This window comes from Falco rusticolus, chromosome 5 (assembly GCF_015220075.1).
Source record: "Falco rusticolus isolate bFalRus1 chromosome 5, bFalRus1.pri, whole genome shotgun sequence".
In the NCBI taxonomy this organism is placed as follows: Eukaryota; Metazoa; Chordata; class Aves; order Falconiformes; family Falconidae; genus Falco; species Falco rusticolus.
The window spans coordinates 58,432,619-58,448,784 of NC_051191.1; the positions used below are offsets into that span (position 1 = coordinate 58,432,619).

The following is a 16,166-nucleotide window of genomic DNA, read 5'->3' on the forward strand; positions in this document are numbered from 1 at the left end:
CAGTTGCTTCAAGGTTTCATAAAATCAGCCCAGTGAAGGCATATCTATTAGAAACCCCATTCCACTAATAGTCATGTACTTACCTCTGTCCCACTGATACAGGGGTTACCGGAGTTGAAAAGGTATATTTAAGAGATTATTTGATATTTACATGCTGTAGCGTTTCTCTGCGCTTTTCTCTCATGCTTACGATTTGCCGTAGAGTTATGGACAGCACAGACAGTTTCCCTCGTGGCAGTTTGCATGGAAATGTCTATACAGAAGTCGTACCAGTTTAGCTTTACTAGGATTATAATTTTTATTTGGTTGGTTATGCTTCAATATCTGTGCATATTATGGCATACCAATACAGGAGCTGCACTGCTGTAAGGCTCCTTTCATATCACTATAATTATACCCATTGCTCTTAATGAGCAAAACAAAACCAGCCCTTCACAAAATAGACTGATCTTTGGAAGTAGGAGGCTTTTATGCGCATTTCTGGTGTTCACTCTTGGTGCTCCAGCGCTGTGATCTTGGATCACCACCTGCTGTCTGCTGAAAGAATTCATCCTGTGTTGCATTTGCTGGACCACGTTGCCCCCTCACTGGGACACTGTCCCCAGCTCCCACCCTTCTACAAGGTACTGCTACATGCAGTTACTTACTGTTGCTTCGCTTAGCTTGGAGCTATGAAGTTTGTTAATTAAGTTACAGCTGCGTAAACTCTTAGAAATGTGCCCCCATTAGGGATTTTTCACTGGTTTAGCTACTTTGTTTTTTAAACAAAATGTGGGATGTGTTGGAACTGAGCTGTGTAGGCAGAACCCTGACTTAAGAAAGTTGGCACCTGCAAGGACATGACTGGACCCTTGTAGGGCTGAGAATAGGGGGCTGAAAGGGGTGCCCAGACAGTATCCAGCATCCCTGTTGTGCCCTGAGGGCTTGGGTGCTGATGAATCTTTCCCAGTTTGGTGAGCATGGGATGGCAGCTAGTGTGGTTGATGCATGGCAGCACAAATTCACAGAGGGAACTGGCTAACCTTGAACTACTGAAATTATTCCTGCAGCCAAATGTCCCTCAAGCTCCTCTCCTGGAGACGGCCAGCTACGATGCATTGTGGCTGAGATAACCAATGTTCAGGAGCAGACAGACGCTGAAGATTTATTTCATGCCATCACACAAGTCAAAGACAGCAGTAGTTTTTGTGGGGAGCTGCAGCTGGGCTTTCCTGGTCCTGTTATGGTTTCCTTGTGTGTGTTTGGGGATGGTGACCACTCTTGGACATACCCATCTCTGTTGTTGCATTTGTGTAAATGTTTAAGGTAACTTATTGAGCTAAAACAGACAGGACTAGCAGTGCTGTGAGGTATGTTGTCAAGATTGGGTAGCAAATACTTTCAGCTGAGTCTTTCTTCCTACGTATGTACCTTCACCAGGAAGTTTGGGAGTTTCTCCATGCTTTTTGTACCTTCCTGAGAAGTGGGAAAAGCAGTGCCTCTGCAGATTTTCCCTGGTGGGTTAGAAGTAGGGAAAGGAGTTCAGGTTCAATGTTTGAAGATAAATGGATTTTGGGGTTTTTTTGCTCTGTTAGTTCTTGCAAATATGAAGTGTTGTGTAAATGTTGAAATTTGGTAGAATAACAGAAGTAGTAGAATCTCCTCTGGGTTTGGAGGCTATCAATAAGTCGTGAAACCTGCAGAGATCTCATCGGGAGTCCTTTTCTGTAGACACTAGTGGAAACAGGAAAAAAAGTAATTCTAAAGCATCAAAGGAAATTAAAATTACAAAAAAAAAGTCAAATGGGAAACTTGTACATAATGATATCAAGAGAAAAATAATTTGATATAGATAATCCATGAGACGATGAAACCTGGACAAGCATAATGGTGATAGATCTACAGATAACCTGAGGCATTAAAGTAAGGATACATTTGTAACAAAAGATACGGGTTTTGCCTGTTAGTGTGATTGGGGGATGTGTGTGTATGACAGTGGTATTAACAGCATTTCATTCTGCCCGAGAAATCCCAGAAGTAATAAAGTTACCGGGTTATTTTGGCTTGCAAGGTGTGATTAAGCTCAAAATAAGTATGTATTATCAAAATGCCACAAGCAACAGAAGAGAGAACATTTTTCATCTTTCAAACATTTGTAGATAATTGAAGAAGGGAGAGAAAATATTTAAAAGGTTGAAATGCATTTAAACTGGAAGGAACAGTATTAACTGAGGGGTGAAAATATTGGAAATAACATTATATAAGGTTTGTGGGCTAGCATTTTAAGTAGTCTAAGAGAGATTAAACAAAACACTGGAGTGTGTCCTTTGGGGAGCAGCCCTGCTCTGTTGAGAGGATGGCAGAATAGGTTTTGTTTGTAGCTAATTAGCATTCTCTTCCTCCTATCCTGGGTACTACCAGCTTATAAATCTAGCTTGTTCTGAGAAAACTGGAAATAGTTTCTGCTACTGTATCTTTCTTGGCATTACCCTACCAATTTTTGAAACTTAAAAATAAGTAAGTTTCATTTTAGCTCCTATTTTAAACAGAAGGAAGGGGCAGACAATGTGGCCTGTATGGAAACACATAGACAATTGGATATATTGAAATATTGTAAGCAAAAGAGCTTGAAAAGGAGGCAGTAAGTGGACAGAGTGGAGCTGTTGTGACAGGATAAATAATCACAGTACGTGAGCAACGGGGCTGCTGATACCTGGTTTGCGGTGGGATAGCCATCATTCAGCCTCTCCTCCCTCCCATTTGTGAAAATCACCCTGCAGATCTTGATGATGGCTTAGGTTGAGTCAGAAGCTCCTTGCTTTGAAGCTGAGAATGGCAATGAGTGAGCAGAAATGGAAGACTGCTGGAGCTTCCCTCCTTTTTGGGGGGACTCGACCCCACCCCCCAGATTTCAGAAAATGTGCTGTGTGTGAGAAACCTCCGCAGAGCTTGCTGGCATGCGATGCGGGGCTGCAGCTGCTTGGGGGAGTGCGAGCGAGGAACCGAGCACTGGCTGTGGCTGGCATGCTTGCCTGGTTTTCTTTCTCAGATAAAGGCGCGGAGTTTTGTGTTTCTGCAGGCAGCAAGGCTTTGCAGTGGCTGGATTTTAGTTAATGAAACTGTCCATCGTTCAGCACGGGCCAAGGCTGCAGTTCAGCTCCGCTAAGTGGTATTGAATGCCCTTCCCTCTCCTTCTCCCCAGCTGCGGGAGCATGTGGCCACGTGGCCCCAGGGGAGGCAGACCAGCTAGACCCAATGTCAGAGCAGATTTGGGATTCAGCCAGTGTCTGAATGACCTGGTGCTGGCTGGAGGTGCACTGCGTTTATCATTGTTTCCTTCGCCCAGAAGGGAACGCTGCAGGTAGGCTGATAAAGGGACTGAAAGGTTTGTCCAGCTTCACTGGAGGTCCGTCAGCCCCTGCACACTCTCTGCTGAAAGGCTACTTGATAATTCCCACTGTGCCTTTCCTATCCACGGGATAAGGTCTGCTTCACTTTGACTCCATTGATTTAAGCATGCTGGTGTCAGAACAGGCTCGAGCACCCCCAGGCTTTGTGGGGGAGGACCCAGGGCTGGAACAGCAGCCAAAATTTAAAATCAGGATTAGTCTGTTGACACACACATAAATCAAACAGCCCTCCTATCATAAATCTTTTCTGTGGATTTTTTTTTTTCTGCTGCGGTGGTGGAAGCAGTAGGAGCAGTGCAGCAGCCTGGTCTTCCCAGGGTTGGGCTTCAATGTCAAGGCTGTTCTCCTTTGCCCCAGGTGGCTGAATGCAGCTCCCTGCTTCCCCCTTGGTGAGATCCAGGCAGGTCTGCATCCTTTTGTGTTTGCTTCTGGTGGTTTTCAGACATGGTGGGGTAGCATTTTTATTATCTTTTGGGGATACCTTTTGCCTAGCCAGCTGCCTGTTTCTGAGTCATCTGGTTGGTGTCAACTACATCTAAGGCAGTGCTAAAAACTGCTAAAATGTCCACTGTCCTAGCACTGAGGTCCTGTGGGATGCCCTAAGCTTAGGGGGGGAGTGGGTAATTAATGCCTTGTGTGATGGTAGTGATGCTCAAGACTGGGAGAGAGTGAGTGTGCTCCAGGCTTGTGGTCTCAGCTCGGTTCCTCACAGCTCCTCGGTGCCTTCTGTACAGCTAGAAAGAAGCAATTGGGATATTCCAGCAACTGATGCCTGCACCCATGCTCTGTACACAGTGCTGCCAGAGCACGGGAGGGGGCTGCTGCACAGGTGGGTTTTAAAAAGCGTACTTCTTTTCTGTTACTTCTAACACAGCAGAGAAGTGCGCTCTGAACCAACAACGTGTGTGCTTGTGTGCAGAGCCGTGAGGGTCAGGCTGGAAGAGGTAGACCCAGATATGATACTTTAAGGGATATTAAAGAACCCTGCTCTTCTACCTTTGGTTCCTTCTCCGTTCTAATGTTTCAGTGCCTCTTCTGCCTTCTAAAATAATGCCTTACTGTGCGTAAAGCCTTGTGTGCAATTACAGGGGTATGCAGTTTGCAAGCCTCATAATTCATTCTCTGTATACCATCTGGTAGTCAGAATGTTGCCCAAAAAAGATGAAGAAAACAGTGTCATGGCTCAGAGGAGTGAGGCATGCTCCTCTTGATAGCAAAGAGAATAGAAGACTGTGCAGTATTATGGTGGTGGTGGGTGGGATTTTCACATGAACACGTGTGTGCTTGTATATCATTTCTCAGGCCGATGTTTTGATCTGTCTTCTGTAGTATAAAGCTGTCTTCTCCTTTTTGTTTTCTTTAGGGTAACCAGGAGCCAGCAGCAACTCCTGATGCAATGGTGCAGCCATTCACCACAATCCCATTTCCGCCACCCCCACAGAACGGGATTCCCACAGAGTATGGGGTGCCACACACTCAGGACTATGCAGGCCAGACCAGCGAGCACAATCTGACGCTCTACGGAAGCACGCAACCGCATGGAGAGCAGAGCACGAACACGGCCAGCACGCAGAACGGATCTCTTGCAGTAAGTGCAAAAGGGTGCAGAGCCAGAAGAGCAGCAAAGTGCTTTGGGGAAAAGCAGCCATCGATTAGATTGCTGTCTGTTTCTTAAGTATGCAGCAAATCTGCAGTGGACTTGAAAAGGAAAGAATTATAAGCAAATAGTAGCTTTTGACCTTCTGTTACTAGGTTCCTGTCTTTCCCCTTGTGCTTGTTCCCCTCATGTATTGGTGTCTGCAAAGAGCAGTAGCACTTGGGATCGTGGTGGCATTGTCCCAGGGCAGTTCTTTACAAAAGTGTTAATTACTTTGTGTTAATTGGTGGACAGTTCAAATGAATGTGATGGAGACAAATTCTAGAAGGTTGACAGTGCAAAGGATTAAGGTGAGTGCATGCATTGTAGGTGTAATCTCAATGTGGTTTTGTTTTCAGGAAGCTAGCAGAGTAGAAAAATACTTTTCTTTGACTTTCTAAATATGGTAGGGAGCATCGTGGGGCAAAGATAGGAGAGAACCTGTCAACTACTGGACATCCATTTGCCAAACAAAGATTTTTACCTTCTTATATTTTTTTACTTTCTTCTTCTTATGGCCTGGGATTGGCACTGGGCAACATGCTGGCAGATTATCCCAGGAAAAGCTTTATCCACCCCTTAAGCCACTTGTTAAGACTTAACTTCCTAATAAAGAGCCTTATGGTGAGAGCCTTCGTTGCTCAGGGGCGGATTTAATCTGTTAATGCTTTCAGTTTTACTTGTAGTTGGGCGTTTGGCTCATAGAGATTATTTTTCCCCCCCTCTAAGTACTGACTGAATTCACTGCCAACGATTGGAAGAACTGATAGTGCCAGCTTGAGTGTGTATGGTTCCCAGTGTGTGCCTCTGCTTTTTCTGCAGTGGGCAGTGGCTGCATGGTTGACACCACCGGTTATGACTTTCGTAAGGTATCTTTGAGTTCATGTTGGGAGCACCACAACTTCAGCATCTTGAAGAAGAAAAAGACTACAGATCCTGTAAAGTACATTAATAAGTCTGTAAAAGGAACTTCAGGTGCCTTACTTGGCAAACACAAATGTAGATGAGGAGATCAGGCTGGGAATAAAACTTACAGCTGGTGCGGTGTGCCGAAATGCAAGTTGTCATTTTAGTGCAAGATCGTCCAGTGTCGTTCCAACCCATAAGATCTGGGTTGCCCATCTCCAGCAAACAGCTATCTTGAGAACTGTTGGTTTGTTGGGAAAGCTGGAAATGGGAAATAAAACAGGGCAGTGATTTTCCCCGTGTATTTTAGCTGTTTCCATCCTTGCCCAGAGCTTAAGAGTGTTCCTTTTTAATGGAACCGATGTAAGCCTTGACCTTGGATGTAAACTTTTGCCAGCCCTCCTGCTCTTCTTCCATATTAGGAGCCATCCCTGTGGTGCTGCAGGGCCAGGCTCTGTGTTTTGTCAACTAATGCTGGCTCCTTGGAGCCCACAGCTTGCGAGGAGGCTGGCTAGCTTGTGGGGAGGGACTGGGAGCCCATCTGTGCTGGAGGGAGCGTTGCTGGGAGACTGCTGGGAGGCAGCAGTGTTGCCAGGAAGCTGCAGAGGGAGCCTGACTGGCAGGGGTTATCTGAGAAACAGGCTGGATAACACCTAAGGCTTGTACTGGCTGTTGGGAACAGGTGGGCATGTCTGGCCTGACCATTTGACATGGTTAAAGATGTGCGAGCTGAGCGTGCAGAGTCAGGCTTTGCAGACCGCAGCTTGCTGGGAGAGGGTAAGGGCGCAGATGAGCAAGTTGCTGCTGCTGCTATGGTTGGGATGATCAAACCCAGAGCATCCAGATGGTGGCACATGAAGAAATCCAGGGGGAGGGGGAAGGCACCTCGGCCAAGGGCCTTTCACATGCCAGACTTTCACAGGCGCAGGTCTTGGATTTTCTGACTCCCTTTGTCTTTCTGTCTAGGACTTCTTCTGTATGAAGTTATTTTGATTCTGTGGGCTGCCTTGGGATGTAATTGCTTGTAACTTTTTTTTCTTCTCAGTGTACTGATTAATGGTGTAGGAACTAGGGGAAGGAAGAAGACTCAGTAGTTACTCGGGCTCAAGCATGCTATTAAAATACAGCAGAATGGGTCTGTTATTAGCTGTAGTTGTTCAAGGTGAAATGTCAAGCATCTTGTCCATCACACGCTGGTGTTGCTTGTTTGATACACATGTTCAGTCCATGTGGACTAGACTGCTACGCTTTAAGGCATCTTTTCCTTTCACTGTTTTGTTGTCTTGCTCAAACAACTTTAATAGAGCAAAAAGTTGTCGCAGGTGATGTATGATCCTTCCCTCCCATTATGTGACTGACAAGTGCAGCTGCCATCACGTGTGTGAAGGTGATACTCCAGACCGAACAGCCGGTGGATTTTTTAGCTGCTGACTCGAAGCCTGTGCTCCTGTGGGATGGTTCAGGAATTCCTTCAGTCAGACGGATAAGGTCTCTCCTTGCTTTTAAGAACAAGGCTTGTTCTTGGTCCAGTTGGGAGGATAGAGAGAGGTATGAAAGGTGTGCTTAGGCTGGTAGCCTTTAGGATAACTGCAGAAGTAACAGAGAATCTGGTTATCTGGTTGGTAAGAAAGATGTTATGCAGCAATGTAATGGGGTCTAATACAGGGTCCCTAACACATTGAGTGGGAGCATCTTTTCATAAAAACTTGGCAGATTGTGGTAGACAAGTCAGATTGAATGATTTGGGATTAATGGTGGTGTCTGTGTTTGTAGACATTGGTCTGGAAGCCTGAGGTCAAACATCAGCAGTGAACTTAAGTAAAAAAAAACAAACAACCAAAACAAAACAAAAAAAAACCCAAAACCTGAAGTCAAAGTCCATGCCTTCCTATGCAGTCTAAAAGCCCTGAGCAAAGGGGAATGACTAGTTGGTGTCATCAGCTAAGGATGAGCTTGGTTCTAGAAGTCTGAGTGTAGTGGAAAGCATTCAAAGCTCTCAAAGCAAGGGCATGGAAAAGAAATTGGCACAATAGGTGGTGTAATACAAAGAGCTTAATATTTTGGAATCTTTTATTTTCGGATCAAGTCTCATCTGCGGGGCTTTGTTTCTTGCCTGGCATGTGGGTCTCCCAGCCTTCATCTCCAAGCATCTGTCCTTTCTCTTTGATACTGTCCCAAAGCACAGCTGAAAGACCTGGATTAAAAATAGGCTGAGGTACCAGACCATATTTGGCCTACTTGGTCTGCCTGTTGTAGCCTGTCTCTTAAACTGTTGACGCTCTGCATTTCACTTTTTATGGTGCTGGGTCGCCTGGTTTCTTTCCCCTTCCCCCTTCTTGGTTTACATTAGTGCTCTTATCCCTAATGGAGACACCCAGCACAGATAGCTGCAAGTGGAGATGCTAATTAGGCTGCAATACCTCTGGCAGCTGATCTGATCTGAAGATTTCACTGCTGTCAGAAAGGAGAGCTCTGGCTCCAAGCACTAACTCCCGCTCCTGTTTACTGGCTCTGGCATTCCTTAACATGAGCTACTTTAATTCACTGACCTGGCAGAAGGCTGTCCAGTTCTTTTGCTGGGTTAATGAATTAGAGCAGCTCTTGGAAGGATCCAGCAAATGCTGTTGTTGCAAGGTAAGCGTATGGAGTGCATGGCCAGAAGCAGAGAGCAACTGTCAGTTCTCTGCATCTCCTGGTACTCTACCTGCAGAGGGAAGATTAATCATCCGCTGAACTAAAAAAGCTTGCTTGATAGTAAATGCAATGAACTTAATACTCTGAGCTGATTATTCAACTCGTTTCTCTTGTTAATGTCAGAGGGAAGAATTTGTGTGTCTGTATAAATTATGGAATGCAGCTGGAGGTATGGAAGTAGAGGAATAAGTTTATGTAAATTACTTTGTGTGAAAATGGCAGGTGCTGTCGCCTTGGTGTTATGTTGTCAATGAACCAATATAAAGCATTATTTAATTACAGAGCATCATGTATCTTGGCCTCTGGATGAGCTGTACTGAAACATATTCAGCTGATCTGCTATATCACAAAGGGATATTGCCTTTCTGATTTCTTAAAGAAGATGCTTCTGTGGTGGGGAACCCTTATGTGTTGTGTTCAGAAGTGAGTAGGGAAGCTGCTCGATAATCTGGCTGTGCCCCACACATCCAGCGAGGGTTTGGAAAGAAGGGAGCCAACAGCACCAAGGGTTCCTCAACTGACTTTTGTAACACATGGGTGACGTTATAATGATGACTTCCCCTTAGATATTTTTTGCATAGTCTGAGATTGCAGAATTTTTCTCTGTAATTATTTTTCATCACTTCAGTAATTAAAGCAATTGTTCGTGTGAAGTATTTCAGGTGAGGAACATGTTTAATGAATATCCTCACTTATCTTTTGATACTGCTGAGCAGGTAAACACAAGGAAGAGCTAGTTTCAAGTAAGTAGCTAGCGCTGATTGGCCACCTCAGTCTGGAAATTGCTGTCTTGAGGTAGCAAACTGACATTTAACATCAGGAATTTGCTTTGAGTATGAAACAGATTATTTTATGATTTTGAGTATGAGGCAGATTATTGTCAGCACTTGCAGACTTGTCTAGTGAGGCAGATTTAAAAATGATTTTGAAAGAGAAATAGGAAATAAATCAACAAATGTCATTATGTTAGAGTATACAGCTGTGGTACTTCTAGATCTGCTGTAACCTTTGAGACATACGCAGAAGTAGCACAGGGAAGGCTAATAGTGGTGATGAAAGGGATGTAGCAGGTTCTTTATGAGAAGAAATGAAATCTTCACTTAAGAAAAGACCTGACAGGAATGAAGGCATATGATGAGTACATAGAATATTGAATGGTATGGGAAATAAAATAGGGAACTTTCCCATTTTCATTTACTAGAATGCACTCGGGGAAATAATTGGGTGCCATGTATGGGGAAAAAAAGTTTTTGTTTCTTGTTTTTTTTCCACAAAATGAGGAATTTAGCATTGGAACTCTTGTCCACAGGATGCTGTGGAAGTCAAGACATCAACTGGCTAAGTTTGCTGGAGGCTGTGCTAGAGAAATATCATGGAACATTTGCCCTGTTCATATGTTCTTCCACAGATGCCACAGATTTGGCTGCTGTCAGAAAGAAGATAGTGTATTGGATGGATTTGTTTGTCACTGTGTGGCTGTTGTTCTGCCACTGTCAATGGAGCAGTCCAGGGGTGACCACTAGATTGGGAAGTCTTGCTGCCTCCTTCACCATGTCAGGGCATCCCTGTATTTGGAGGAATGAGCTGGAACTGCTCACAAAGGGTTTGACGTTTTGCCCAGAATAGCAGGCCCTTCAGGGGGCTTCATTTCACCACTTTATTGAAAGAAAAAAAGGGGGGAAAAAAAAAGTAAAAAACCCACCAAAGAATCCTGTGAAAAAATACTGCTCAGGAAAACAATCATAAATATCGCTACATGCAGAACGTTACCTGACACATCAGAGATGTCTTTGCTGTGCAGGGTAGGTAGCAAAGCTTCCTATGTGCTTTCATATGTTTGGTTTGTGTTCTGACTTCAGGTGGTTCTATCCTCATTTAGTGAGGAAAGTGAACAAAATGACTTAAGCTTCAGTATGTCTGAAAACTGGTAACCAGCAATCAGAAAAAATACGCACTAGATTAATCTGACTATATTGAAAATAGTTAAAAGCCCTAGTAGAAGTTATTTGGTACATCCTTAGCAGGTTTTTTTTGTCTGGTTTTTGGCATATGAAGGGCTTGGACACATTGTGAATTGTGCCTGTAGTATAGCCCAGGTTGTGTTTTTGGTTTTGTGGTTTTTTTTGTTGGTTTTTTTTGCTATAACACTGCTGGTATCTCTGAAAAATAAGTGTATGGATAGAGCTCTGAAACTATATTTACTACTGTTGAAAAGTGATTATTAGCCCTGTGGTCTTCTGTCTACTAAACAAATGTTGGTTAAGCAGCAGAGGTTCCTGTGCTCTTTACTCTTGGATGTGTAGGATCTTAGTCCTACTCTGGTAGACTCTGGTGGGGCAGGAGAGGGGTTTTGTGTGTAGTGCCTAACTCTTCATTCATTTTTCCGTGGAACCTGCTTAGTGGATATCTGTTCATTGGTGGTTGGCAGGCTGTTTTGACTTGGGTTCTTCGCTAGAAGTTGCAGAGATCTTCCCACATCTGCACTCTCCTTTGTGGTGGGAAGATTGCCTTCTGCCAGTCATAGCTTTCAGTCCTTGCCTCTACACAGTTCCTCGAGCTCTTGATTGACAACAAACAAGGTCTTTTTCTTTCCCTTTTTTTTTTTTTTTTTTTTTTTTTTTCCCAAACCAAGACTGGTCTAGAAGCAGTGGAGCGAGCGTGGTCTGTCTCCCACATTTTGTAAGCCACCCAAGTCTCCTGTTAAATATAGTTATTGGTTACAGTTTGTATTTTGTAAATATTTTGTTTGCAATGATTTATGACTCTTAACCTCCTCATTATGATTCACAACATTCTGGACTGACTGCTTCCTGGAGGAGAGGACATGGGGGGATGTTTTTTGCTTTTCTATAACTTGGACCTGAAGCAGTTCCAGTTCTAGAAGCAAGTGGGAGATGGAAACAGAATGTGCTGGGTATTAATAGTCTCTGTGGTGACCTGTCACATTAGTGTTTGGCTCGTCAGGAAGGTAGCCCTCTGCCTGGCCATCCTGTCTGGCCATACAGATGGAGACCTGCTTAGAGCTCAGGTGGCACTGGAGCCCCTGTCTCCCTCCCTCCAAGGAGAAATCCTTAGCTTTACTTGTTCACCAGCTGCTTTAGGACAGGAGGCTAGTCTGGAGGTGGGAAGATGATTGTAGAGCTGTCCCCAGACCCTTCAGAACACCCTTGTGTTACCAGCTGTCCTTCTCCCCTTTTACATGCATACATGCACATGTATACATCCATGCTTCTCTTTGCAGTTGACTTCTTGCTTAGGGTTTCCTTGCTGCTGGTGGGTGTAAGGGAGGACCCGGCATGGGGGCACAGGCAGCAAATAGTTAAAAGTGAATCACATAGTGCACGTGTCCTGAGCTCTGATGCATTTCTCAGTGACCTTGAACAGAGCTCAAAGCTTGCATGTGCAGGCACGAATGACATTATCTCCTGCATAAGTATATGCTATGCAGACTATGCTGAGGAGGTGAGGTGGATCCAATACTGCTTCTAAACGTGGTATCTTTGCCGCAGCATGTCTCTGTGTTGCCTGATGACAAATATTAAGTCCTAGGGAACATGTATTAGCTCCCTTCTGAGCTGAATTGCCGCCTGTAGCAAAGGGAGAGGGCTGGCTTTTTGCTGTGAAGTGTTGACATGAGGCCAGAGGGAAGGAGCTGAAACTTGGTGTGGGGAAGGACTGAGGGTGGAGAGTGAGCACTCGGTGAAATGCAGGCTTTTATCATCTGGCTTGGTCAGGGTAGCACTGTTGCCAGTCTCCATTATGTGCTGCCTGAGAACAGGCTCCAGGCCCTTCCTTTCATCTCTTTCCTAATGAATTAAGGCAAGGAATAACTATAACAGGGGAAAGGAGAAAAAAAAAAAAAAAGCAAGCAAGATCTGAGGAGACTATTTCTTTCATTTATGTTGTAGCTGAATGTGTGGCAGTAGACAGATGTATTGAGCTAATGTTATAGTAGCTGAAAGTTCAAATCTTACCTTAGGGCCATGGACAATAGAAATGAGGGAGCTACAGTATCCAGAGAAAAAAGGTATTTAATGTTAAACTACTGCTGAAAAATAAGGGTATGTGAAAGCCTGAAAAGCATTTGGGGACTCTTATGTAGTCAAAAGGGTGAGAGTGGACTGAGATCCCATGTTCCTTCTATTATTTCTCATCTTTGAAGCATTTGTCTTACTGTACACATCTCACGTGTTACAAAATGACTCCTGTGTGGCAGCAGCAGTCTGCCATATGCAGAAACAGCTGTGAGTGTTTTTGAGCAGGCCACTGTACATGATGCATCACACCCTTGGTAAGAAAGGAGTTCTGCCCTCTGCCTGCAAATGAATGGATGGGAGAGGAGTGCAAACGACCTCCCTGGCTTCCGCCCCTGTGGAAGCTGCAGATCCAGTCCTGTGCAACCTATATTTGAATTTAAAGACTAAAACATTTTTGTCATCACTGTTCAGAGTCTGTGCCTTTCCTCATTCACACTGCAGAAGATGCACTAGTGTATATGTTTGAGGTTGCACCTGTGTGCGTGGGTGTTTGCTCGCTTGCCAATTCCATGCATAGCCATAGAAAACATTGTATGTGACAAATTGCACTAGCAGGGCTCCAAAATGGATTGTAGAGATCCCTTTTAGCAGAAGTGTTGATGATTTTAGGGAGTTATTTTGCAGCACTCACAGGTGTTGTGTACAGTGGTGATGGATAGGCTACTCCTATGTCTTGTCCTTCTTGGACAGATTTGCCCTGAGGAGCAAAGGACTTTGATGGAGTCATAAAAATAAACTACCAGATAGCATGGTGTGATTTAATCACAAGCCAGCTGCATTGATTCTTCCCCTAGGGTGCACTCTCTGTACATTTGGAGATGCATTTTGTCATAGGGGTGAGGGTAGGAGAAGAAGGGAGCTTGGAGAGGAGGAGGCAGCTTTTTAGATACGATAAAATGGAGGTTTCTGAGGTGGTTCATGAAAATTTGATGTTTGAGGGATGGATGAGTTTTAGCCAAATAAAAATGTTTATTCCTGCTAGGCTTCTCCTGAGACTTGCACAGCTCTGGAAAGTAGAGGTACTTGCAGGGCAGTATCTCTATGAAGGAAGAATCTTCATTCTTACTACCACAGCTTAATTTATATTGACCAGATCAAACATATTTTGTGCTGCTGGTGCAGCCCTACTAAAATAAAATTGAAAGCTGCCACCGCTTCACTCAGCGTGACAAGATCCCAGTACTAACTGTTTGGTTCTAAAGCACTGAGACAAGAGCAAGCAATGTGCAAGTTCAAGGTCATGTCCGCAAGAGACATTTCTGGCCAGAAGCTCTCTTAAGACTAAACTGGCAACATTATCTGTGAAGAGGTGCTGCTTTCCAAATATTTGTGAACTGTTGTGTATTGAATGAGATGCAGAGCAGTCTAGCAAGTCCAATCAGTGGCTGGGGCATCAGTGTGGGCAGCTCCCCTGAGGTTTTTTTTTTTTCTTTGGTACATAAACTGTGTATGAAAAAACAGGGAGGGATTAAAAAAACCCCAAAGCAACCAACAACAAACCCCAAAGCAGAATAAAACCAACCAATTTTACTCTTAAACCTTTATTTTTAAGGCCTGCATGTATTCTTAAAGGTGCCTAAAGGCTGGCCCTGACGATTACGGGGTCTGTGCTTTCTCGTAGAACTTCTTTTCACTTGATGGGTTAAAGAAGTAGTCAGGTTGGTATCTAAAGAAATGAAGTGACACTTCAAAGTGCGTCACACAGGTGGTCAAAGCATGATTCCTAGGAGGCTGAGGTAAGCAGCAAGAGACTGGGTGGGTGGGTGGGTGCTCTTTGAATACCTCAGCCTGTCAGTGTTTGCTCTTGGAAAGGGACAGAGCAATACACTCAACCAATTTATAGTCTACTTTGTTCTGTAGTTCTGTGGTTTTGAGGTCATATTTCTGAGTAAAGTATGAAAAATACCACTTTCTCATGAAGCCATTTTGCACAGGGGTCTTGCCTTTATATTTGATGCTGTGCTCAGATTTCACCAGTTCTTAGCATAAGCCAAACACAAGTGGCTGAGGTTCTGTTCCTTTCTTTTCTGCCCATCATCTCCACGGGGATGTTAGGCCTCTCCTCTGGCACACTGGTCTCCATTATTCCTCTGCCTTCTTGCTGTACTTTTTCTGTGCACAAGCACCCCTGGCCCACCCCTTTATCTGGCTTTGCTGTACCAGTCAGTGCTTGGAAACGATGGAACAAATACTCTCGTTTTAGCTGCAGAATTGGTAGCAGAAAGTAACACCTGGAGTTTTTATAAGTCCTGTGGTGGTAATGACTGTTTCCTGTCCCTGGTCTGACCTTTCAATGTAGGAGAAAGGCTAATTAAAGACATCCGTAAGCTGTTCGTATATGGATTTTACCATTTAATTATAGAACTTCTTTTGGGGTAATGTTTGTCTGAAAGGAGCTTGACAGAGCAGATGCCGTTTTGCCTGGGGATGCATTTCTGGTATTGGCCCAGTGAAGAGCTGCCACTTCAGCTGTGGGATTTTGATGATTTCATGAACATCCTGCCACATGAGATTGGAGTGGTGGTACAACCTCCTGGCTTCAGGATATGAAAGATCCGCCTCTTCATTAGAGCTTTCATATGGTGGCAGCTGAAGTGAGGAAGAACAGGTGAAGAGAGAGAAGCAATTTAAGAAAACCAAAGGCAAATCTACTAAGCTAAAAAGCTGATATGAGGGGAGGGAGGCTGAGATCTCATTACTGTTTACTCATGGAAAAGGAGGGGAAGAACAACAGATCAATTATTAAGCATTACTAGCTTTATCAAAATAATTGTCAAGTGCTAGATTGCAGGTGTAGTACTAATACCTAAAAAGGGATGCACAAAGCATGTGAAAGGAATATGTGTGGTATCTGTGCACACACTTTTGTTTTTCTGATTTCAGCAGACAGAAGGAGGGGCACAGACAGATGGACAGCAATCACAGACACAGAGCAGTGAGAATACTGAGAGCAAATCCACTCCAAAACGACTTCATGTGTCTAACATTCCCTTCCGCTTTCGAGATCCTGACCTTCGGCAGATGTTTGGGGTAAGTTATCAGTGCCTTTTAAGGCATGGCAGATTCTCCCTCCCCACAGGCGGGACATGTGGTGCTGGTATATTCATGTGAACAAAAAGCCCTTCCCCCTCAATTTAGTCAGCATGCTGTAAAATATTTGCAGGACTTAAGACAATTGGTAGCGTTTACCTCGGCTGGTAAATACACATGAAAACTGTAACTGTTCATATCAAGATGTTCAGTGTAACCTAACAATTGATTTGGAAAAAAAAAACCCAAAATGAAACTTCACATTATTTCCCAGTAGAGACTAGATTTAAACATTGATTTAATATATCCCTTGCAAAGCACTGTTTTTCAGTTGCTTAGAAACTTTTTGAAATATTTATGTCTTTCCTCATGATCCACTTTGGTGATGAAAAATGGCTGCAAGGAATTGGCCAACTAGCAATTGCACGTGGAAAAGCTAGTGCAAGTCAGATGGTATTTTACATTGTGTATGAT

The 16,166-nt window shown here is 44.0% G+C and overlaps 1 protein-coding gene across 11 annotated transcripts in view; it reads left to right on the forward strand.

Annotated features, from left to right (window-relative positions):
- RBFOX2 (RNA binding fox-1 homolog 2) overlaps positions 1 to 16,166 on the forward strand; it is a 174,299-nt gene that overhangs the window by 107,641 nt on the left and 50,492 nt on the right. For all 11 annotated transcript variants that reach the window (XR_005104354.1, XR_005104353.1, XM_037388232.1 and 8 more), the window contains 2 exons: positions 4,753 to 4,977; positions 15,546 to 15,692. Coding sequence is in view for 9 of the 11 variants with exons in the window: in XM_037388232.1 (XP_037244129.1) it covers positions 4,753 to 4,977; positions 15,546 to 15,692 (372 nt within the window). In the remaining 2 variants the exon portion in view is untranslated. The remainder of the gene's footprint in view (positions 1 to 4,752; positions 4,978 to 15,545; positions 15,693 to 16,166) is intronic.